The sequence below is a fragment of the Theropithecus gelada genome, chromosome 6, assembly GCF_003255815.1.
Source record: "Theropithecus gelada isolate Dixy chromosome 6, Tgel_1.0, whole genome shotgun sequence".
NCBI lineage: Eukaryota > Metazoa > Chordata > Mammalia > Primates > Cercopithecidae > Theropithecus > Theropithecus gelada.
In genome coordinates this window covers 40,770,978-40,795,734 of record NC_037673.1, presented here as the reverse complement: position 1 = coordinate 40,795,734, position 24,757 = coordinate 40,770,978, and the positions used below count along the sequence as shown (strand labels likewise).

Here is a 24,757-nt window from a genome sequence, read left to right as displayed (position 1 = left end):
TTTATGTCCTCGTACCATGACTTCGTACCATGGTACCAGACTTCGTACCATGTCTGGCACATTATAAATGTTTAATAGATGTGCTCAATGAACACATGAATGCTTGAAAGAATAAATGAATGGAAAATTAACATTTATTGAACTCTTACTATGCTCCAGGCACTGTCCTAAGTGTTTGTGTGTGTTAACTTCTAATTCTCACAACAACCCCATGAGACTGGTATAATTATTACCACCATTTTGTAGATGAGGAAACAGAGACATAGAGAGGAAAAGAATGAAAGTGTAAGTGAATAAATGAGTACTTCTATTTGGCTTGAGCATAAATTTGTGAAATAAAGCTGAGAAAGTAGGTTTGGTCCATATCAAACAGGGCTTGTATGCCTTGCTAAAAAAATTAGACTTAATCCTATTAAATATTGTCACTATCCCACATATGATCTACAGAATGTTAATAGGTGCTGCATGTGAAAAGGGAGTTCCATCTTTAAATTGAAAAACTTTGAGTGTAACAGTGTTTAAGAGAATTTCTCAGAGCTTTTAAAATTATAAAGAACATTGTAATTTTTTAAGAACCTGATATACTGTGCAGTTTTTCCCTCAAATACCTTACCAAGAAATTGAGAGACTTACTGTTGAGCAGAACACTTTACTGGATTGATTCAGTAGGAAAGCAGTAAAAATTATTAAGTAGGAAAGTAAAATGTTATTTATAGAAATTATTTTTTGCTATGATGTATTAAGTTCATTGCATATCAACTAAATTTTCAGGCTAGATTACATTCAAGTGTTGGCTCCACTGTTGATTGGCTATGTAATCAACATCAAGAGTTTAATCTTTCTTCTTGTAAGTACATTAAAAATAACAATAGTATTTACTTATGCTTATTGTGAGAATTAAATAAACAGTCCATATAAATGGATGAGGACAAAGCGTAGCCTATACTAACTATTCAATTCATGTCTGCTATAACTATTTTGTGATTGCACAAGTGACATGTAGTAAAGACATATAATATAGGAAAATTGTAGTTGAAATTGTAAAATAAGCAAAAATATTGAATAAGCACTTAACAAAAGAACATATTTTAAAAAACAATAAACATGAAAAGATGATAAAGATAACTGGGAATCAAAAAGATAAAATTAAAACCATAAAATACGTGAAATGGTGAAAAAACTTAAATTAACAAGTATTGGCAGTAGAACTTTACAACCTGCCGTACACTGCTGGTAGGAGTATAAATTGTTAATATCATCTTGGAAACTATTTGGCAATATCTACTAAAGTGAAACATAAATGCACACACACATATTTATGACTTAGAAACTCTACGAATAGGTGTGTGCCAGCAAAAATATGCACAAACGTGGAGCAAAAAATAAGAAAAGCCTCATTATTCATTTATTGGATAAAACTCATATGTCTATCAAGAGTAAAATGAACCAATTACGATATGAATTCACTACTGCTGCAAACAAGATAGATGAATGTCACAAACATAAAACTGAGCAAAAGAAACCAGGCATAAAAGTGTACATGTTTTGTAATCTTACGTATAAAGTTAAAAATATGCAAAGCTAATCTATAGCAATAATAACAAAATTGGAGTTTGCATTTGGGGATGGAATAATGACTGGGTAAAAGCATGAAGGAGACTTTTGGGTGTTGCTAGAGTTCTATTTCTAGGCGTGGGCAGTGATTATATGGGTGTGCTCACTTTTTACGAATTAATTGAGCTGTATGCTTAATGATTTGTTTACATTTCTATGTCAATATTATACGTCAGTATAAAAGTTTACTTAAAATATAAGAAAATACTAGACTGGAATCAGGGCTACTTAGGAAACTGAGTTAATGTAGAGGAATTTAAGTGAGAAAATATCAAATATGGACCCCAGTTTTCAGACTGTAGGAACAAGAGGACATTGCAAAGTTAAAGACTGTTGCAATAGGCTCCAAACTGGCTTTTCAATTACCCATTGCTACCCAGATGACACAATACTGCTGATATTCCTGAATCATTTTAAATCCCCACTTCAAAACCTTTCATTGCTTCTAGGAAACGTAATTGTTTCTAAACCTGAAGAATGAAGTCTAATTTCCTTGACTTTACATCCAGATTCTCGCAGTTCTGCTGTTCTTCCCTGTCCCCAGACCTTCCACTTCAACTCAAACTGATGACTGTATGTGCTGTCTCCAGAGCAAGGCACATCTGCCCTGACTCCAGGTCCTTGCTCATGGTGTGCCCATGGCTTAGAAGGCCATTGTCTCCCTAATATTAGGGCCATGATCTCCCTAATAGGAATCAGCTTTCCTTCCAGGAACACGTCAGTCTTCCTTCAGAGCGCCATCCTCCCTAATTGCCAAAGATGACAGAATTATTTCACTTTCCTAACTCATTAATTATTCATTGTTCTTACCATTGAGTAATACTTAGCAAAAATTATTTTATTGGTCTTTTTAATTTCCTTTCTTTTCTTCCATTTTCCCTCCTTCTCTCCCTCCCTGCCACTTTCTACCTTCCTTCCTTTCTTCTTTTCCATCCTTGTTTACTTCTCCATAGTCTTGCTAATATATTTATATACCTATTCCATATACTCACTGAGAGTCTGAGTTCTTAACATGATATTTGATATTTATCTGGGCCTGACATATAGAAGATTCTCAACAAATATTTACTGATGACAATTTGCCTAAAGTCAAAGACACAGACACACTGAAGAGCAAAACACACACGAGAACATAGATTTGCCTATTTCTAACCCTAAACTAGTTCAAGTAAATCATTGGACTTCAAACTTCTCAAGTCTGTAATTAGATCATTAAAAATTTTTGAAGATATATCACTAATATGTATATATTTACTAAAGAATTGTATAAATGTATTATTCAAAAATGTGCATTAAAATATGCAAATATAAAAAATGGAATTTTTTTTCAATAGCGTATATGGAACAAACAGAATTTTTATCTTCCTCATAGAGGTGGCTGCACACACTTAAAAACAAAGTTCAGGCCAGGCGCAGTGGGTCACGCCTATAATCTGAGCAATTTGGGAGGCTGAGGTGGGCAAATCACAAGGTTAGGAGATCGAGACCATCCTGGCCAACATGGTCTCTACTAAAAATACAAAAATTATCTAGGCCTGGTTGTGGGTGCCTGTAATCCCAACTACTCAGGAGACTGAGGCAGGAGAATCACTTAAACCCAGGAGGTGGAGCCTGCAGTGAGTTAAGATCGCTCCACCGCACTACAGCCTGGGATATAGAGCAAGACTTTGTCTCAAAAAAAAAAGAAGGAAAAAATTTAAAAAGTTCATTGATAAATCCATATATTACAAAAGTTTCTTGAAATTTTTGACATGCTTTTGGTCAGCTTTGGTATTCATCTTATGATGCGGCTTCTGAGAAGACTGTGTAAGTAGAAATATTCATTCTGTATTTTACTAGCTTTTTTTTCTTTTGTTTGCATTATTGGCATTATCTTCAATCTGCATTTTCCTTCTGGAATCTTTTTAAGGCACTTGTTCCCTTGTAAGAGTAAACCAATGGAACAGTAAACAGATTTACTCTTTCTTCAGGATCCCATTGCCGTCACAGATAACCATTACCAGTGTCAATCCGTTTATGAAATACATGGTATCAATCTAAATACAAAATAACATGACAAAGCCACTGTTAGTCTGTACATGATATATTGGCAAACTCTAATTTCACTTCGACTTTTATATGAAAAATAAGTACGAAAACCTCTAAAATTTTCATTGTATACCTTTGTTTTGTTAATCCTTATACCTGTGTTTTGTTATGCACTTCACTTTAAAAGCAGCCATACTACTTTCTTCATAGGAAGACGATTTCATTATTTTCTAATCATTCTAGACTATTTTACTATAGAATTTCTGAATAGTGGGGGCATAGCTAATTCTTACTGATAGACACCAAATTAATGCCACTAACTATCACTCATATCACTAGTCTTCTTTTTATTTGCTAGTATTTCTTACTGCAATTCCTTATTACTCAGTCTCTATCCCTGTTAATTAAAGTTACCATTTGGTTAGGGGAAATTGTTATGGAAATTTGTATAAAAGAGTTGTGCTATATACTTTAACAGTAAATGTCATTGTGTCTAAAGAAACATTGTGCCAACTCTTAAACTGATGGTTAATTTTTTTTCTGTGTTAGTTGTGCTTTCACCTCTGTCTTTAAATATAAAATCATTCTATCATTTTTTTCCTGTAATTGGAAGTTTCACCGTGACAGTCAATTGATTGGCTATCAGAAGTCATGTGACTTATTTTATTCTGGGCACCCAAAACATATGTAACGTAAGTCAGTAGCAGGGGGGTTGACATTAAAGAGTAAGGGGCAGAGTAGTCAAGGACTGGCTGTAATTGCATCCTAGTCCTGTCTCTTAGTAACATGTGTTCCAGGACAAATTACTTTTGACTTCAATGTTTATAATAATAACTACTTCTCAGGGTTGTCATGAGAATTATATAAGATGTGTGTAAAGTGCCTGGCATCTACCAGATGCTTACTAAGTGGTAGCTGTTAGTACTGTTATTATTATTTCTGTTATTAAACTCCCTATAGGAAGGAGGAGCGTTCTTTTACTTTTTCACTTAGCTTACTTAATGGAGCTACATACTGTACCATCTACTTCTCCCTTCTGTACAAATAGGCTGGTTTTTTTTTTTTTTTAACTAAAATTAAATGGGCATTTTTATTGGAACACCTTGCAGGTTCATTTTTGCAGGGAGCAGAGAAATCCATATCCCTGATTCGAGGTGGAAGGAGTGAATATGCAGCAGCTTTGGCATGGGAGAAAGGGAGCTCTGGTCTGGAGGAGAAGACATTTTCTGACTGGTTAGAATCAGTGAAGGAAAATCCTGCTGTGATTGACTTTGAGGTAAGAGTAAAAATTATTCCAGGTAAGAGATCTAAAGTCGTTCTCTAGCGGCCCAAATTGCACATCACACAATTTATTTTCCATTTTCTGCTCAGACAATAAAAGAAATGCCTTTCTTTAGTATTCATGCACAACGTACCTTTTTTTAAATGTTAAATTGCATGTCTATTGCTTTTGCTGTTAACAGTACAGTATTTAGAATTCCTAGCATGCATGAAACACCAGGAAATGGAACTTAGTGAATAAAAATGCTCAAACTTGCCTTGAGTAGTACTTATTTTTCCATGTATACAATAAATCTGGTTTCTGCGTTCTTCTTGCAACTCCTTGTTTGATGAACACTCCTAAGTCTTCATTTGTAGCTCCGTGAGATAAATGAGATTTTAGATCCATTTTACTTCCTGTTTCTATTACTATTGATTGAATTTACCAGTTTTGTATTTGTTGTAATTGCATTAAAAGGTGATATTTATTATTTATGGAATGCTTTACCCACGTATCAGCCATATGCCATTTAGAACTTGTTTTCCCCCAAACATTCCACATTTTTAAAAGGCCTCCAAAGAAGCTATTATGTTCATTTCGTTTAAATGAAGATGAAAGAGTTCAATCATTATGAAAATAGAATCATTTACATGCAGCATGAAGATGTATTGAACTCTACAAGTTATGGGAGAAAAATGAGACCCAGCTGCCCTTCCGGGTACTTGCAAGTCATATTGCACTAGACGGTCATTTCTTTGAGGTTTTACGATGTTAATAAAATGAGCCCTGATTTATCATTAGCCCATTATTTGTTACTGTAATTCTTCCATTCATCCTGCTGGGAAGTTTATTTCTTCATTTTCTCCCACTCCATATTTTCTCATCTAACTCTAACAAAAGCCAAAACTCTCCCTGGAAAAAAAAAAAGAACATGGAAAGCTTCTCTTATCCTCTCTAGATTTTTTGTTGCTTAAATCAAATTTAATGAGGTTTCAGCAGAGCAGTAAAGAGTTGCCAAACTCTTGGTCACCTATCTCAGTGCTTTGATGCATGCATAGAATACTTAATAAATAACATAACATACAACCAAGTAAGCAACACCTCCCATGTGACTTCCTTCACAGTAAAATTGCAGGTAAGTGCCATATACATCACACCTGTCCACAGGTAGAAAGCTTTTGCCTACTGGTTCAACAGGTGGCAATACTATATTCTGCAATAATCCCTTTGAAGTGTAGAATTTTCAGGCTTTCCCTCTCATCTCATGAGAACTGGGCAGTAATGGCAACCTATTACCAAAGTGGATGTGACTGGACCTCCTCTCTCCCATTTGCTCCTAGCTTGCCCCCATCGTGGACTTGGTAAGAAACATCCCCTGTGCAGTGACAAAACGGAACAATCTCAGGAAAGCTTTCCAAGAGTATGCAGCCAAGTTCGATCCTTGCCAGTGTGCTCCATGCCCTAATAATGGCCGACCCACCCTCTCCGGCACTGAATGTCTGTGTGTGTGTCAGAGCGGCACCTATGGTGAGAACTGTGAGAGACGATCTCCAGATTATAAATCCAGTAAGTATCAGGAATCTATTGTGAGGTAGATACGTTTTCCCTTCCAAAGAGTATTCTAAATTGGTCAATTAAAAAGAAACAAAACTTCTATCAGCAGCCTCCACCTTGTACAGGCTCAGAGAGAAGATAAACCTGCAAAAAGTGTGAATCTCAAGTGTAACCTACCAACTATGTGACCTTGGGAAAGTTACCTAGTTTTCCTATGCCTCAATCTGTTCATCCATAAAATGAGGATAACACCAGTATCTATCTAAGGAATATGAATATATTATATAAGTATTTGTATATCAAGAGTACATGCACAATGCTCATAACATAAAAAATCAAACATAACATTAAATAAAATATATGATACTGATCTTATAAGCCTCTTATGTATTGTAATATAGAAGGAGGATGACTTTGTAATAAAAGATAAATTAAGCCACAACAAAAGTTTTCATACAGGACTAAGTAATGTTCATAGTTACCTCAAATCCTCCTTAGAAACAGGGTAAGGCATGGGAGTAAGAATGTATTCTACTACCTTTAAAAATGTAATTTAATATGCATCCTATTAAGAAGGTGTTCATGTTTATACATATATGAGTGCACATTTTTAAAAGGTCTCCAAAGCAAAGAATAAAAAGGTTTGTTAACAGTTGAAAATAATTCATAATGGCTGCAATTTGTTGACATTTTATTTAAGTTTATGGGAACAAAGTCTAAAAGGAAATCAGGCAATGTATCAGGCCCCTTCCATAGTAATTTCTTTTAATCCTCAGAAGAACCCTATCATATTCCACAAAGGAAGTTACTCAGCTAAAAAGCGAGGAAACCAGGTTGGCCTCGCTTCAAAACCCAAATTCAGCTGCACCATGATCCATGGGGGTGAGTCTTCCTTTGTTCCAGATGCAGTAGATGGACACTGGGGTTGCTGGTCTTCCTGGAGTACCTGTGATGCTACTTATAAGAGATCGAGAACCCGAGAATGCAATAATCCTGCCCCCGAAAGAGGAGGGAAACGCTGTGAGGGGGAGAAGCGACAAGAGGAAGACTGCACATTTTCAATCATGGAAAACAAGTAAGACTGGGTAAGGGAAAAGAATGGGTCATTTTGCCCTAACTCTCAATAACATTGAGAGTTCAAATGGTTATTAGTCTACTGCTAAGTAAAGAAATAATTAGAACTTTACCTATACCAACACAGAATATTAATGAGCCATTGGGTCTGCTGCTGTGCCTTTTTCTGTGTGTAATGTTTTCTATTTAATACACATATGTATGTAATGTGTACATATGTATACACATAAGCATATACACACATGTAAATGTGTGTACATACATACATATACACGCATATTTATGTTTCTCTTTTAGTGGACAACCATGTATCAATGATGATGAAGAAATGAAAGAGGTCAATCTTCCTGAGATAGAAGCAGATTCTGGGTGTCCTCAGCCAGTTCCTCCAGAAAATGGATTTATCCGGGTCAGCATCCTAACCCTCATTTTTGATTTATAGTTTTAAAAACTTCAAAAGTATAGATTGTCTTTTAATTAGAGTTACTGTTTTCCTATTCGAATAATCTCCTGTTGACTTTAAAAGTACAAAATAATATTTAGAAACACTTTGCCACTCTTCCATCTTGAATTTCCTAGAGATGTCTTCATAGCCAGTTGTTAGACTAAAGGATAGCAGATTGCTTGGGTTTCTTGGAAAGATAATAGAACTTCAATATAATATAAGACTGTATGACTTGTGAGAATTTGCAAGTAAGATCTGGCTATTTCAGAGTCTGAGCAAACTGATACCTTTACCTAAGGAATGTTTAGAGAAACACACTAGACTGGCTATAATCATAGGAGGTGTTTGTTCTGTATTGTTTTATTAGGTTAGAAACCTGTAGAGTTCTTACGCAGTCAAAATCATTTTCACATACCTTTAAGTTTCAACTTTTTTTACTAAGTCACAGTATGTTTCTATGACTATTTTAAAAGCTGAATACTTTTTGTCAAACAGATCTATGCCCTTAGACATAAATTGTTCGGGTGATACATGATATCTAAAATTGATCACAGAAGGCATTCTCCCTATTTCATTTTACCTTTCTTAAACTTAGTAATATCATTACATCAATCTTTTCCCAACTGTATCACACTTATGATAAAAGATCAATAACACTCAATTCTCTAAGGTCAGCAAATAGTTTTATTCACAGAGTATAGTCTGGGCTAATGTATCTTCCATATTCACTTATTTTTCTGCCCATGCATAAGGACCATACATTAAAGTTTATGGGGAGGAAATATTTCAGAGGGAGGTAATTTTAATCAGTCTTTACTCTAGAAAAAAGGTTCTCAAACTCAACAATGCGCCAAAGGACCTGTTAAAACACAGATCACTGGGTCTCACTCCTCGAGTTTCTGATCCAGAAGGTTTTGGGAAGGGCACAGAAATGTCCATAGCTAATACATTCCTAGGTAATACAGACGCTGATTGTTTAGGAGCCACACTTTGGGAACCAATTCTTTTGAACAAGAGCCATCAGTCTATGGCCCAAAGGCCAAATTTGACCTGCCACTTAAAAAAATAAAGTTTCATTTTTATTGAAACACAGCCATATTCATATGTTTACATATCGTCTATGGATACTTTCATGCAATAACGGCAGAGGTGAGTAATTTCAACAGACGCCACATGGCCTACATATGACTATCCAGGCCACTTATAGGAAAAGCTTGCTGGCCCCTGCCCTAGAACATTATCCTTAAAATCACATATTGGCAGATCCAGATACGAAAATAACTTAATCTATTTATTCCGGTTGCATACAAAGACCATTAAAATTATTGACATTCTCATTTTAAAAACGCACAAAGGCTTTCAACAGTGATGCATTATTCTTCTAACTCATTTTATAAGGTTAGATTATATATTCCCATTTTCATGGATAAATTCATTTCTTATTTTATTTTGCTCTTTACTAAAGGCCTGGTCTCTATCTGGCAATAGTTTTTACTCAAATGTAATAAAATTTTATTTTTTCCTAATAAACATCTTCTGGAATTTCTAGTGGCAAAATGCCCCTTGTATAGATTCAAATAGAGGTAGATATGCCTAATTCCAAGCTACAGCAATGATGTTATTGCACACAAGTATATTTATTTAATGAGTAACAGACAAGTCCAACCTCTGTAGGCAAGTGACAGGGACTTTTGGCAAGGTTTTTTGTTTAGTCAGTCTACCAAATGTACTTCCCTAACTTTGATTATTGCAACATACACTTATATGTTACAGATTCATAAAAAAACAAGAAATACAAACAAAAGTTTAAGGCAATAATTTATTTCAGAAGAAATGCAAGAAAAAACTGCAGCCTTTGAATAAAACATCCAAATCATTAGTCCATTTCCCTTGGAAACAAAGCCATATCAGTAATAACCAGCAGTAGAATGGTAGTTTTGTATCCAAAAAATTAAGAATCTTCTAGGAGACAAGTTTAACCATATGACCAAGTAAACATAAGCTGACAATTAGGTTTTCACCGCCCTCAAGTTCCCAGCTTCAATTATCAGAGAACAACTGCTTAGTCAATTGTTGGTACTCTTACCCCTCTCAGTAAAGGAAAATTGTATTGCATTACTAGCTCCTTAAGAAGGATAACGTTTTGTATTCTTTCAGCAAAGAATTCAGGCCCGTATAAAGATTTATGAGACAGAGATCTGGTTGTGGAGTTGACACTAAAGGGTCAGGGTTGGGGCTGATAAACGTGATAAACACTATAAAAATAGAGCCTTGCATGAGTTTCTCTCAGAACTGAAAGGACGTTGTACCTCATGAAACCAGGGAAATCGAAGATTTTTGCAAAGGATGGTCTAGTTGAGCTGGGTCTTGAGGGGAAGAGAGAAGGTGTCGAGGATACAAGGAACAGCCACGTGAAGACATGGAGGCATGAAAAAGAAGTTTATGTTCAAATGGCAGGGTTTTGCTTTGCTAGAGCATAGGTTTTATGGGAGGAAATGGCAGGCGGTGAGGGGGGTAAAGTAAGTTAAAATAAATATTCTGATCTAAGAAGTATAAGACTCACTTTACCTTGAAAATTGTAGTGAACTACCCCCGCCCCCATCACCCCCGGCAACATGATAGTAGTTGTACAATCCATTAATTGGGAAAATATATAATGACCAGTGGGTTACTAGGAATTGAGTAACAATTTTAAATGATCTGCACTCAGTCACAATAGCAACTGCTTATGTTTGCTTTATATGTAAGATATATTATTTATTCAGTTTATAGTCACTACATAGTGAGCATATGGTTTTCTATTCTAGCAATAGAAGGACATCCCATATATAAAGATTTTTAGTTTCTTTTTTTTTGTTTTGTTTTGTTTTGGGGATTTTTGTTTGTTTGTTTTTTGGTTTTGGTTTTGAGACAGGGTTTCACTGTGTCACCCATGCTGAAGTACAGTGGAACAATCATGGCTCACCACAGCCTCAACCTTCTGGGCTCAAGCAATCCTCCCAGTTCAGCCTCCCAAGTAGCTAGGACCACAGGCACATGCCACCACTTCTGGCCACTTTTTTTGTATTTTTGTGGAGACAGGGTTTTGCCATGTTGCCCCAGCTGGTCTCAAACTCCTGGACTCCAGTGATCCACCTGCCTCAGCCTCTCAAAGTGTTGGGATTATAGTCATGAGCCACCATTCTTGGCAGGGGAGCAAGTTTTCAAGTTAAAAAACAAACAAACAAAACCCTAATCAATTCAGGGAGACAGACTGGAAGAATGACCAGTTAAAAAGTTGCCCTAGTAAGAAATAATAAATACCATGAAGAAAAACAATGATGGCAACGGGAAGGAGAGAACTTTAACAGGTTTTCAGAAGTAGAAATTGAGAGGACTCGGTGACTGAGTAGATCCAGAAGTGAAGGATAGAAAGGCTCAGTGTGAGCCTAAAGAGTTAGAGAGTGTTATTTGTAGCATTAATAATTTCTGGTTTCTGCTTTAATTAAGAATGAAAAGAAACTATACTCGGTTGGAGAAGATGTTGAAATTTCATGCCTTACTGGCTTTGAAACTGTTGGATACCAGTACTTCAGATGCTTACCAGACGGGACCTGGAGACAAGGGGATGTGGAATGCCAACGTGAGAACTGGGCAAACAATTTTGCTTGACAACTTTACAGAATGAATGTGCCCAATATAAAAACAGTAAAATCACATCCTTAGATCAATACATTTTACTGATTTTTAGTAACTCTGGTGAAAGAGTTTGTGAAGCAGAAAATAAATAGGAGGGCTCATTTGCTAAAACTGGATTTCCAGATATCTCCATACTTCAGTGTTCCTGCTCCTACATATTCCTGTCACACACACAGGACTGCGAAGTATGCACTTCGAAAGAAATCCGGGAAGTCGGCAAGTTGTATCTAACCACAGATATCTGCCTTGCCCAAAGTTCAAATTGACGCAAATTGCTGAGTCTCAAGAAGATGATATTTACACTCTTTATGTATCAGAAATGGGAATTTGTGTAAGACGCGATTTTGTGTAAGATACAGTTTTCACCAAGACACTACTCCTTGGCTCATGTTCACATTCTTTGCTGAGAAAGAGTGAATAAGCTTTAGGCTCTGCACATATCTGTGCTAGAGTAAAGTAAAAACCAAGATTCAAATAAGGCTTGAATGGGACTCCAAAGACTTATTTTGGGGCACCATGAAGCAGGGTTGAGACCAATGTCAATTAGAATGCCCATCACTCTGCATCACTCACAGCGTGGTAACTTGCATTTGGAGAAATCCACTAGGGATAAGAGAAAAGAAAGTGTTTCTTGAAAGGAAAAGGGCCCAATGATTTCATAAAAGTTGGATATGTCTGGAGCCAGTTCTTTAGCAAGGGAACCTCAGATAATGAAACTAAAGGGAATTTTTCAATGAAGGGTCTGAGGGAAAGCCCGGGATTCTTATCCCCCAGGTTTTCTGATCAAAAGGAGGCACCACAGTTGAACAAATGCAGTAAATCTCATCAAAATCACCTCTTTGGTTGCATAAAATTTGCTTACATTTGTTGTTTATTCTGCTCCACTAAACACATATGAAATGTTGCTCTCTTGCAGGGACAGAGTGCATCAAGCCAGTTGTGCAGGAAATTCTGACAATTACACCATTTCAGAGATTGTATAGAATTGGTGAATCCATTGAGCTAACTTGCCCCAAAGGCTTTGTTGTTGCTGGGCCATCGAGGTACACATGCCAGGGGAATTCCTGGACACCACCCATTTCAAACTCACTCACCTGTGAAAAAGGTGCGTAGCAGCTCAGTGTTCTGGGGTCTGATAAGGTGGTGCACCCTGAGATTGGTAGTATAGCCTCTACAGCCATTCTATGTCTTAAGCACTGAGAGGCTAAATAAGACACAAGTTTAGACAGTGTGGGTCAAACAGCAACTATGCAATGGCTCTGCTAATTCCCTAAGCTCTTTGCCATCCTGCCTCCTTTATTCTCTTCTGGGCTTTTATGATGTGTGAAATAAAGGGAGAAAGTTAACCTTTTGAAAAACCTTAAATAAAATTATCACTAAAAAGATCTCATGGAAATTAGTGAGAACTAATTTTGTGTAAGTATTGTGTCTTGGTTTCACTAGACTCCTGATCATAATAATAAATTACAAGGAACATAAATGTCAGTGGAATGAATGTACGTGGAAGCCATAGACTTCAGAAAGTTAAGATCTTTTGGACACCGTAGGCAGTATCCTCATCAGAGCATATGCATGCATGTGCATACACATCCCCTTAGATTAGAAATTAAAATTATAATCCAAACGGAGAAATAGGAAATGTTCCATTAAAATTATTATTCAAACTGAGAAATAGGAAATGTTCCACTGCTAGATAAAGGAAACACATAGCCTATTTCATATACTTTCTCTCCAATAATATTGACAGAAAGACCAATGCAGGGAGTCACAGAAAGAGAAAGACAATCATAAATAAAACCGACACTGTGAGGTAAAGACACTTTCAGGCAGGGAAACATTATTAATTCTTTCAATGTGAAAAAGTTCTGCTTCATAAAAATGTGAGATGCTACACAGTTACTTTTTCCTTCCTCCCAGACCTGGACTCCTCCAGTAGCCCTTCAGAGGATCCTCTTGCCCTGAGCACTCTACAGACTGTGCAGTATTGTTGCTCCTGTGTTGGGAGGTGTGGGCAGCTGAGTCCCAGCACTGCTTCAACCTGAGGCTGATTGGAAGAGCAGATTCCTTGCATAAGATCATTGACAATTTCAAACCTGTAGGGAAAGAGCAAGGCTCTGTGCCACTTGAAAACTGATTGATTCTTTTTGGAAACAATGTATACCTTGCTGCTCCTCCCTGGCCTAAATGTAGAATTACAAAGGGCAAAGAGGCATAAGTAAACAATATCACCACAATGTAAACCATAGTAGCTAAAGCCTTACCGGAAGGATAGGTCTCCAAGTTCACCAGAGTTCTGGGCCAAGTTTCACCAGATAGCATGGGGGTAATAGAAGGAAATGAAAACAACTGTGAATAAGAAAACCTAGGAATTTTTTATATCTTTATTTTTGCTTCTAACATGAGCCACCTTTCCTTATCAAGCCTTCTACTTGATAAGCTAAGAGGAGGAAGAGTGAGCTAAGCCTCCAGTGCTGCCTTGACGATTAACTTGCTCACGACGTCCTTTTGGTTCTGGGGATGCCTAAATAGTCAGATCCGGATCAAAAAATTTTGTTTCATTCAATAGACTCAGGAGTTTGGCTCTAGGTCCAGATTCTGTAGGTGGGCCTCAACATGAGCAAAGAAACCAAGGTTCCCTCTCTCATAAATACACCCCCAGTGTCACTCCCTCTATTTTCATCCCCCTCCCTCACCGACATGCTATTCAGTTCCTCATCTTAGTTCAAGCGTAATGTCCTTACGAATCCTTCCTTACCCTTCCCAGTTGGAGTCTTTATGATACGTGGTCTCCTGAAACCATGTTCCCTTTCTTCAGAATACTTGTCTCAGCCCTTAATTATAAATCCATTATTATAATTATTTGATTAATATCTGTATTCTCTTTCTTTTTTCCTCTCCTTTCCTCTCCTCTCCTCTCTTCCACCTTTCTTCCATCCTTCCTTTCTTTTTTTTTTTTCCCCCACCATAATGTCCTAGTGCCTAGAATGTCATGCAGGGATTAATACCTACATTTAGGAGCTGCATTTCCCTGTTGATTCTTGTAAGAAAATCTGACTTTCAAGCCATTCACATCCACATTGCTAAATCTAATGGACTTTTTTTTTCCTTATCTTCTTTGACCTCTCAGCAACCTTCAGCAATGTTGACCTTCTGCACGTATGTTCTTTCCTTGGCTTCATATTCTTGTTTAGCTCTGAATTTCTGGCTGTTGCCCTCTATTTTTAGCAGGCTCCTGCCAGTGCTTGGACATTAATCACTGTTTGTTTCCCAAGTTTTGGATCTGTACTCTCCTACTGAAGAATCTCACCCACATGCATAGCTTCAGTAATTCCCCCATAGACTAATAACAGATTTAAATCTTTAGCACATACTTCGCCACTGAGATTTAGACATGAATATCTAAATTCCTACATATCTACATTGTTTGGATGTCTTAAAGATACCATGAATTCAACATCTACAGAGGGGAACTCTTAATTCATCACCCTTCCTTCCTAAAACTAAGCATTTTCTAATATTTTCTATTTCAGATAAGGCACCAATGTATATTCTCTTATGCAAATCAGAAACCTAAGAATCATATAATTGGCAGCTCTCATAACTTACCCACAATAGATAATATCACGTATTTTACCTGCTAGCTGTGTCTCAAGTTTATCTACTTTTCTCCATTTCTACCTCTGGAACCTTGGTCCAAATTATCATCCTCTTTCACCTGAACTACCACAATAACCTCATAGATTAGCTCCCTGGAGCCCTATTGACCACCATGCCTCTTCAAATCCATTCTCTGCACAGAAGCCAGAATTAATTTCTTTTTTTCAAAATCCAGGACTGATTTTGTCACAACACTCCCTGCTTAAAACCCATCAGAGACTGTCTACTATTTATAAAATGAAGACAAAAACCCTTCAAAGACCCTATTAGCCCCCCACACAACCTACCACACACCTACCTCTCTGGCCACATCTTGTTCCATGCTCTTGTTTTTCAGCACTTCAACCACACTGGATTCTTTCAGTTCCAGGAAACTCACAAGCTGCCTCCCTTTTTCTTTTTCTTTTTTTTTTTTTTTTTTTGAGACAGAGTCTCACTCTGTTGCCCAGGCTGGGGTGCAGTGGCACCATCTCGGCTCACTGCAACATCTGCCTCCCAAGTTCAAGTGATTCTTTTGCCTCAGCCTCCTGAGTAGCTGGGACTACAGGTGCATGCCACCACGCCCCACTAATTTTCATATTTTTAGTACAAATGGGGTTTCACCATATTGACCAGGCTGGACCCTAACTCCTGACCTTGTGATCTGCCCACCTCGGCCTCCCAAAGTGCTGGGATTACAGGCGTGAGCCACCATGCCCGGCCGCTGCCTCCCATTTGAACATTTCCATACCTTATGTTTCCTCTGCATTGAACAGCCTCACTTTTCTTTCTTCATTTTACCTTTTCTAATCTTTCTAGCTACATCAATTTTTTTATTATATGCTTCTCTTTAATAGCACTAAGAAAGGCAACAATTCTGTATGTATATTAGTGTGCTCATTTGATTAATGCCTGTCTGCACCCACAAGACTATTAGCTTGGTGAGCCCAGGATCTGGGTCAGTTTATGCTCAATCTACTCTCTCCAGAACCTTACAGAGTGTTGGGAATATCATGCATATGCAATAAATATTTGAAAAATAAATGAACAAAAATTTCAACAGTTCCATTTTCTTTAGTTATCTGAACATAATAGCAATTTTAGGTTGGAAAATGACACCTCATGTGCACTGGAAAGGACCTTTCAGATGGAATATTTAATGACAATGTATTTAGAGAAGCCAAAATGAATGTTCCAACTCCAAGAGATAAATATGAATCCTTTACCACTGCCTCTTCTCTGAATTCAAGCTTATCACTTAGAATCCATGCTGTGCACTGTTCTTTTCTCCTTTTTTCTTTTGTTTCAGATAGTCTAACAAAATTAAAAGGCCATTGTCAGCTGGGACAGAAACAATCAGGATCTGAATGCATTTGTATGTCTCCAGAAGAAGACTGTAGGTAAGAGATACCCTACAGACTGTGTCTGGAAATTGGGAAAACCAGTCTAGTGTAAGAAACTTGATGGAAGAGCTGAGCTTCTTGAAGCACAGACATGAAATAAATGAAATTTCCACATAATTGATATTCCTGTGCTCTGCTGAATTCCTCCTTCGCCATTGGGTAGCAAGTTTCTTAATTATCTCTCAGCCCAGTTCCCTGTTTAAAATGAGATTGTTTATTTAAACAATCTCGTTTTTATGAGATTGTTTATTAAAACAGTCTCATTTTGGTTATAAAGACTTAACTTCTGCACATGTAAAAACTTTAAACTCAGTTATATCAACACCTTCCTTTTCCTTTCACTCAAGCCCAGGGCTTGGAGTGGGGCGGGGTAAACAGGCACAGGAAAACTGGTTGGTGAGTGAACACACTACATTGGCTACGTACCCCTGTTTTTTCCGATCTTCATATGGAAATGCTTGCTTTCTTCTCTTGGCCAGCCATTATTCAGAAGATCTCTGTGTGTTTGACACAGACTCCAACGATTACTTTACTTCACCTGCTTGTCAGTTTCTGGCTGAGAAATGTTTACATAATCAGCAACTCCATTTTCTACATATTGGTTCCTGCCAAGATGGCCGCCAGTTAGAATGGGGTCTTGAAAGGGCAAGACTTTCATCCAACAGCACAAAGAAAGAATCCTGTGGCTATGACACCTGCTACGACTGGGAAAAATGTACAGGTCAGTTCCACTGGTGACCACACTAAATGCTCTCACTTAACCTTCATCTCAGCTTGTACATCATCTTCCTTAAAAATAACCTATCCTTAATCAAAAATATTTCCTTTTCATTGTAAAAAAAATCATGATTTAAACAGAAAGGAAAATTATAATCACCTACAAGTAGAAATAACTACGGTCGTAATGTGGGTGTTTATCTTGCCAATCTTTTCTCTATGCATATGTGTAATCAGTACCACCCTTAGGCCCTAGTGGGAAGAGCACCTGTCCTGATCTCATGTTTCGAGCATCCCTCCCAGTCCCAGCTTCGGAGGGCCTTCACCAGAATTGTCTAAGTTTCCTTCTGGTGTTGGGACTGTCTGAGGCCAATAGTGCTGTCCAAGCAGGGCTGGATTTTGCATTGCCAAAGCATCTTCCTGAAATTTCTTTAAGTCTTCTTTCAGTGCCTGGGTCAAGCCAAGGCTGACAATACTATTCAAGCAGGACACCCTGAGCCCAGACAACATCCCACACAAACGCAAGCACTGTTATGCTTTCCAACTCTCTACTGCTTCTTCTCCCCACCATGCATAGGGTCAGCCAGATGCCCCAAAGAGCTCTGGGGCTCATGCCTGTGGAGTCATCTCTGGCCCAGAGCTATACCCTCATTCTCAGAAAACAGCTTGGTGAACAAATTGCTCCTGCTAGCCAGCAGGGCATTCTTGCTCAAGATTGCTTGAAATTAGAAAGCCATTATGATGCTAACACTCTAATTTGGGGTGACTCTAATTGTTTATAGATAAGCACCCCATAAAAAATTTGTCCCTGGGTCTCAAACATCTCAGGAGTGGCCCTGCATATAATACAAATTTTTAAAATATAAAATGGGATCATACTCTACATGTTATTCTATATATTGCTGTTTTTCACTTACTGTGTCATGGAACTGTTTTCATATCAACATATATTATTCGGCCACATAATTCTCAATGTCTGCAAAAGTCTATATAGGTATTCTATGATTTATTTAGCCAATCTCTGGTTAGCCATTTAAATTTTCTCCTGTATTTTGCTATCATAAATAGTGCCATCATACCTAAATCTATCACAAATCAATCAGTGATCCAAGATTACGTCCTTCAGATATAGCTTATGAAGGGATATTTCTAGGTAAATATTATTGTTAAATATAATATATTGGCTCCCTATCCAGAAATGTTTTTGCCATATTATATTTCACTCTAGAACATATAATAAAGACTGCTCTCCCACACTCTCACCAAATCTTGGAGTTATCACTCCTTTGTATCTCTGCCAATTTAATACTTAAGGAGTAGCATTCTATTTCCATTTTTCCTAAGTTTACGACCATAGACATTACATTTGTGAGTTGTTTCGAGGCAGGGACTTCACAGCAGTACATTTGCTCCAAGATGAAGTTTGACCCTGAAATAGTCCAACTAAGCTTTATATCTTTTTCAAAAGATGGATTGGAGATTACAACAGAACCCAAGCAGTTAGAGATACTTCCTTTGTGGAACATTTTCCCAAAAAAAATTATCTTAAATTGGGGCATAAAGTATGCAAAGGAATGTTTGCTGAAACCACCTTACTTTTGCAAAAAGAAAGACAAAAACTATATTGTTCCCCTTGACTCTTTTTTGACTTTGTGGCCCAGTGTTCTTCAGCTCAGTCCTGGAAAGGGGAGAGGTCTTATTACTTAAAACCATGTCTTTCCTGATCCACTTCAAGCTGATTATCAAGCTTCAGTTCCCTTGACAGGCCACAGGATTGAAACATGACAGAGGGTGGACATAGCTGGCATCTAATGGTGACAACTCAGGAAGCCAGTATCTGGGGTTTTCAACCTTCATGCCATGACTAAACAAGGCAATTCCATATAACATACAGAAAACCAGGGCCTGATATTAATTCTAATCACTATGAAATAATTTTTAAACAAAAACTCTACTATTCATTTTTTTGATGCTTGATCAACACCATTACTCAACTGACATCTCTTGCAGACAATAATTTGTGATAGAAAAGAGCTGAAAGTATATACAATATCATTTTTATTTTAAATATAAACTTTTTATCTCAGAAATGTAGTGTAAGAACATTATTGTCAAAAATACATAGAGAAAATAAAATTTGGTCAGCAGGGCAGGTAAGAACTAATCCCTGACTATACTGTAATAGATAGGTCAGACATTTGGGGCTATATTTAGTGTTACCTTCCATTCTTCCTTATTCATTGTAGAGAAGCAGTCTTCAGAGAACTCTTCTATTGGAAATAATTTTTTTTTTTTTGCTATCTTCACACAAATTATTTTTTTCAAATCTGCCTGAGTGAAAAATAACAGTTGACAATTTTATCAAAATACTTGTCTTTACTATTACCCCTTTGCTATACACATATCTAAATCATCACATACTTGAAGAGTCTAAGTTTGCTAAAAAAAAAAAAAAAAAGTACTAAAAACTGAAATTAACAGAATGCTTTGGGTAGTCAAACTAACACATGAACATTTCTTAATAGAAGATTTATTTAGGCAATTTAAAACATTTTTTGGTTCTGCACACAATCAGGAAACTCAAAGCATTTTTTCCCCTATAGATATGATCGGTCTCTGCAAGCTTTCTTTAACTGGTGAGCAAAAGTAAATGTCTCAGAGGGTTCTGTTTGGATTAGCACTGTAGAAAATTATCAACATACAAATGATAGCATTTATGAAGACAGAGAAAGCTAAAAATGTACTTTATACCCAGGCCACTCATGGGAAGTTGAAATATTAGTAATTTTCAGTTCAATTGCATGTCACTTTGATTAAACTGTGTTCTTGATTACATTGCGCTCTTAGCTACTCTTTTCCTTCTCTATCTAAAATGAAATTTTAAAAACTTTAAAACGGAACTTCAAAGTAATATGAAGGTCACCTTTCAAAAGTTGCAACATGAATGAAATCCCCCAGAAGCCTATTTTATAGATATTAAGTATATTATCTGAATTTCAGAAATATCAACCACCAACCAACAGGAAGGGGAAATTTATTCAGTCAACATCCATTTAGCAGCCAATGTATAAGTCACTGTTCAAGGCATGATGATGGTTTTAAGATGAGGCACCCTTTTTATCCCTCAAATTTTTGGAGGAGTAACGTTAGACAATAATTACATGAATCACTTTAGTGCAAGTCAGGACGCGATAAGAGCTTTAAGAGAAAAATATCTTCTGGGCTGGAAGGGTTTCTTAAGCACAGAAGCGTGAGAACTGAGTGTTGAAGGATCAGTTAGTGGAGGTGGTGGGGTCTTTTGGTGCTGGTAGTCTGAAAATAATTAGGCAAAGAACATTTAAGCTATATCCATACTAAAAGAGTAGTGACCATGGCCCTTCCAAAAACCTAAGGAATGGATGTCCTAACCAGAGGTGGAACAGTCCCCTATCTTTCACCAAACTCTGTCCCTTCCAACAGTGGACAGGAACATTCTTTCCAACAATGAACAAGTATCTTCTCTAGCTGGTTGACAGAGAGCATAGTAAGGAAATGCATGCTTTTTCACAAAATGTTTCCTACCAAGGGCAAGATGCCCAGGCATGTGGTGTATATGAGTATCTCCCTACTTCCTTTCCCTATTTTTTCCCACCAGTTGAGACACCTGGGAAAGAATTGATGTCGCCTAAAATAAGCTATTCATTCATGACCTCATTGCTAATACTCACGCTGACTCAGGTATTTTGGCAACATGAATTATTCCAGATCTATTAAGTAAATTTCTTTTTTGTACACTTATACCTGCACCCACAATTCAGAATTTCAAATCAGTTGATCCAGAAGAATGAACTGAGTGCCTTGTTAAGAGCTGATCAGACGGATGAGCCACACTGCTCTCCAAAACAGCACTTCTCATTGTCTTGGGGAAAAGACATATGAAAGCTAACTACTAAGAATGTACACAAAAATGTCACATATGGTACTAACAAGTTTACACCACTAAAATTTAGCCAAATAAAAGATATGCTTTAGCTCAACCATCATGGAAAGCAGTATGGCGATTCCTCAGAGAACTTAAAACAGAATTCCTTGAAGGACTTAAAACATAATTACCATTTGACCCAGCAATCCCATTACTGGGTATATACCCAAAGGGATATAAATCATTCTATCATAGAGACACATACACATGTATTGTACTGTAGCACCATTTACATTAGCAAAGGCATAGACTCAACCTAAATACCCATCAACAGTAAACTGGATAAAGAAAATGTGGTACAAATATATCATGGAATACTATGCCACCATAAAAACAATGAGATCATGTCCTTTGCAGCAACACGGGTGGAGCTGGAAGCCATTATCCTAAGCAAACTAATACAAGAACAGAAAACCAAATACCACATGTTCTTACTTATAAGCAGGACCTAAACAACGAGAACATATGGACACAAAGAAACAACAGATACCAGGGCCGACTTGAGGGCAGATAGTGGAAGGAGGGAGAGGATTTAAAAACTACCCATCAGTCACTATGCTTATTCTGGGTGATGAAATAATCTGTACACCAAACCCTTATGGCATGCAATTTACCTATATAACAAACTTAGCACATGTATCCCTGAAACTAAAATAAGTGTTAAGAAAAAGAAAAAAGAGAAAATCTGGTCAGACACTGTGGTCCATGCCTATAATCCCAGTACTTTGGTACACCAAGGCAAGAGGATCAGTTGAGCTCAGGAGTTTGAGACTAGCCTGGGGAACATAATGAGACTTTGTCTCTACAAAGAGTAATAGATTAGCTGAGCATGGTTGGGTGCATCTGTAGTCCCAGCTACTCGGGCGGCTAAGGTGGGAGGATCTCTTGAGCCTAGGAGTTCGAGGGTGCAGTGAGCCTTGATTGTGCCATTGCACCCCAGCCTGGGAGACAGAGTAAGACTCTGTCTCAAAACAAAGAAAAGAAAAGATCAAAAGATCAGAATATGGTTATGTTGCTATGAAATGCTTCATTGAGGAGGCAAGACTTGTAGAAACTAGACATGTGGGGAGAAGTAGGAAAGAGCACATCAGTCTGGCAAAAGAGGCAGATGACATGGGAGAAAGGACAAAAACTGGAATACCTTTGGGATCCTGTTGGGGAAACAGACAGTTAATCTACTTGAAATGCAGAAAGTAAAAAAGACAATGTTGAAAATGGAAGTTGAAGCCAAACTGTGGAGAACCTTGACCTTTGACTAAAACATACATGTAGAATATATAAGCCTATAAACCTTTGTTCAAAATTAATTTAATATACTCAGCTTTGGTAACTTTATCCCTAAATGATTGTTTTAAACCTATTTCATGAACATAAGACTTAAATGAATTATGAAGTGCTTTGGTGATTCCAAAAGCAGGCCTCATAGGAGAATCACCCAATTTAACTGCCTATTAAAAATACAGATACCCAGGTATAACCCAATAATATTCTAGAAAGAAAGAAACAAATGTGATACAGAGTTATGTTAAAAAGCTCAGGCCTGGGAGTCATGTATTATTTAAATCCTGCTTCTACCATTTACTAAATTGTGTGGCCATAGGCAAAGAGCTTAAATTCCTTGAGCTCAGTTTCCTCTTCTGTAGAATTATTATGATAGCCTAGTTCATACATTTGCTGTAAGGGTTCGAAAAAATTAAGCATATAAAATGCTTGGCATATTGTGTGGCTTCACAGTACATGATCTACAAATGATAATTATAAAGGTACTTAGGCAATGCCAACATTAAAAATGAAAATAAAATAAAAGGACAGGCTGAAGACATTGGAGAAATGGATTGATAGGACTAGTGCCTGATTGAATGTAGGCAGTGAGTGAGAGGGAGGTGCCAGAGATAGCGCAAATCTTCAATGGATGTGGACAGTGAGACAGGGGGAACTGCCCGAAATAGGCCAACTCTTTAAGCTTATTGGCTTATTAGTGCCGTCTAGTCTCTTATATACAGATCTCTCTATTCAATCACAGTTGGGTCTTTGGGGTCATTTCCTTTGGTGGGTTGTTTTGTTGTTTTTGTTTTGTTTTGTTTTCAATTTTTATTTTTTGGCTTTCTCATTCATTAGAGAAAGCTTTGGACCAAACTTAATTTAACACCATCAAGGAGCTCGCCACCCTGGGGATGATTTAAATGAAACCAAACCCTAATGTACTGTGGTGAGTCACACTGTCTCTCTCTCTCTCATTACAGCCTCCACTTCCAAATGTGTCTGCCTATTGCCCCCACAGTGCTTCAAGGGTGGAAACCAACTCTACTGTGTCAAGATGGGATCATCAACAAGTGAGAAAACATTGAACATCTGTGAAGTGGGAGCTATAAGATGTGCAAACAGGAAGGTGGAAATACTGCATCCTGGAAAGTGTTTGGCCTAGCACAATTACTGCTAGGCCCAGCACAATTAACAGATTTACCATCCAGAAGAACCAGCTCCTACAAATAAGAATTCTTGTACAAACAGCAGACTGGCATGCTCAAAGTTACTGACAAAAATTATTTTGTGTTAGTTTGAGATCATTATTCTCCCCTGACTCTCCTGTTTGGGCATGTCTTACTCAGTTCCAGCTCATGATGCCCTGTAGCATACCCCTAGGTGCCAACTTCTACAGCAGTCTGGTAAATTCTCCTGTTCACATTGCACAAAAATAAGGTGACTTCTGAGACCCTTATGTAGCCCGTGACATTAAGCATTCTCACAATTAGAAATAAGAATAAAACCCATAATTTTCTTCAATGAGTTAATAAACAGAAATCTCCAGAACCTCTAAAACACATTCTTGAAGCCCAACTTTCATGTCTTCATTCAACAAATAATTTCTGAGTGTACATACAGGATGTCAAGTACTGACCAAAGTCCTGAGAACTCGGCAGATAATAAAGCAGACAAAAGCCTTTGCCTTCATGAAGCATACATTCATTCAGGGGTAGACACACAAAAAATGAAATAAACAGGTGAAATATGTGGCATGTTTCATGGTGATAATTGTTTTGGAGAAAATACAACATGGAAGGGTGAGTCCCATCCTTAATTATCATCTTATGCAAGGAAATATTCCATAACAATAAACATCACTGTAAGGATGCTTGAACTCCAGTGGAAATTATCTTGTATAAAGTTGTTAAGGATAAACTTCTGGAGTTCTATTCTCTCAGAAAGTAGAAAAGAGATTCCCTTTGCCTCACCTAAAGTGCATCATAAAGTTTTAGGCTGAAGTGTGTGATGGATGGAAAATTGTCAGAGAATTTTAAAGGAATAATATTTAAGGTAAGTCATATCTTTTCATTAGGCCATACAAAGCAGAAACCAGTTTATTAGCGTGGCTAGGGTGTCAATTT

At 37.3% G+C, this 24,757-nt stretch overlaps 1 protein-coding gene across 1 annotated transcript in view; it reads left to right on the top strand.

Annotated features, from left to right (window-relative positions):
* The window catches only part of C6 (complement C6), an 80,675-nt gene extending 56,292 nt beyond the window's left edge, over positions 1-24,383 (top strand). Inside the window, exons 10-18 of the mRNA XM_025387984.1 lie at positions 4,752-4,918; positions 6,244-6,469; positions 7,361-7,532; positions 7,829-7,940; positions 11,466-11,598; positions 12,571-12,759; positions 16,600-16,690; positions 17,173-17,414; positions 23,615-24,383. Coding sequence (XP_025243769.1) covers positions 4,752-4,918; positions 6,244-6,469; positions 7,361-7,532; positions 7,829-7,940; positions 11,466-11,598; positions 12,571-12,759; positions 16,600-16,690; positions 17,173-17,414; positions 23,615-23,796 — 1,514 coding nt within the window. The 3' untranslated portion in view covers positions 23,797-24,383. The remainder of the gene's footprint in view (positions 1-4,751; positions 4,919-6,243; positions 6,470-7,360; positions 7,533-7,828; positions 7,941-11,465; positions 11,599-12,570; positions 12,760-16,599; positions 16,691-17,172; positions 17,415-23,614) is intronic.
* Positions 24,384-24,757: the final 374 nt, after the last annotated feature.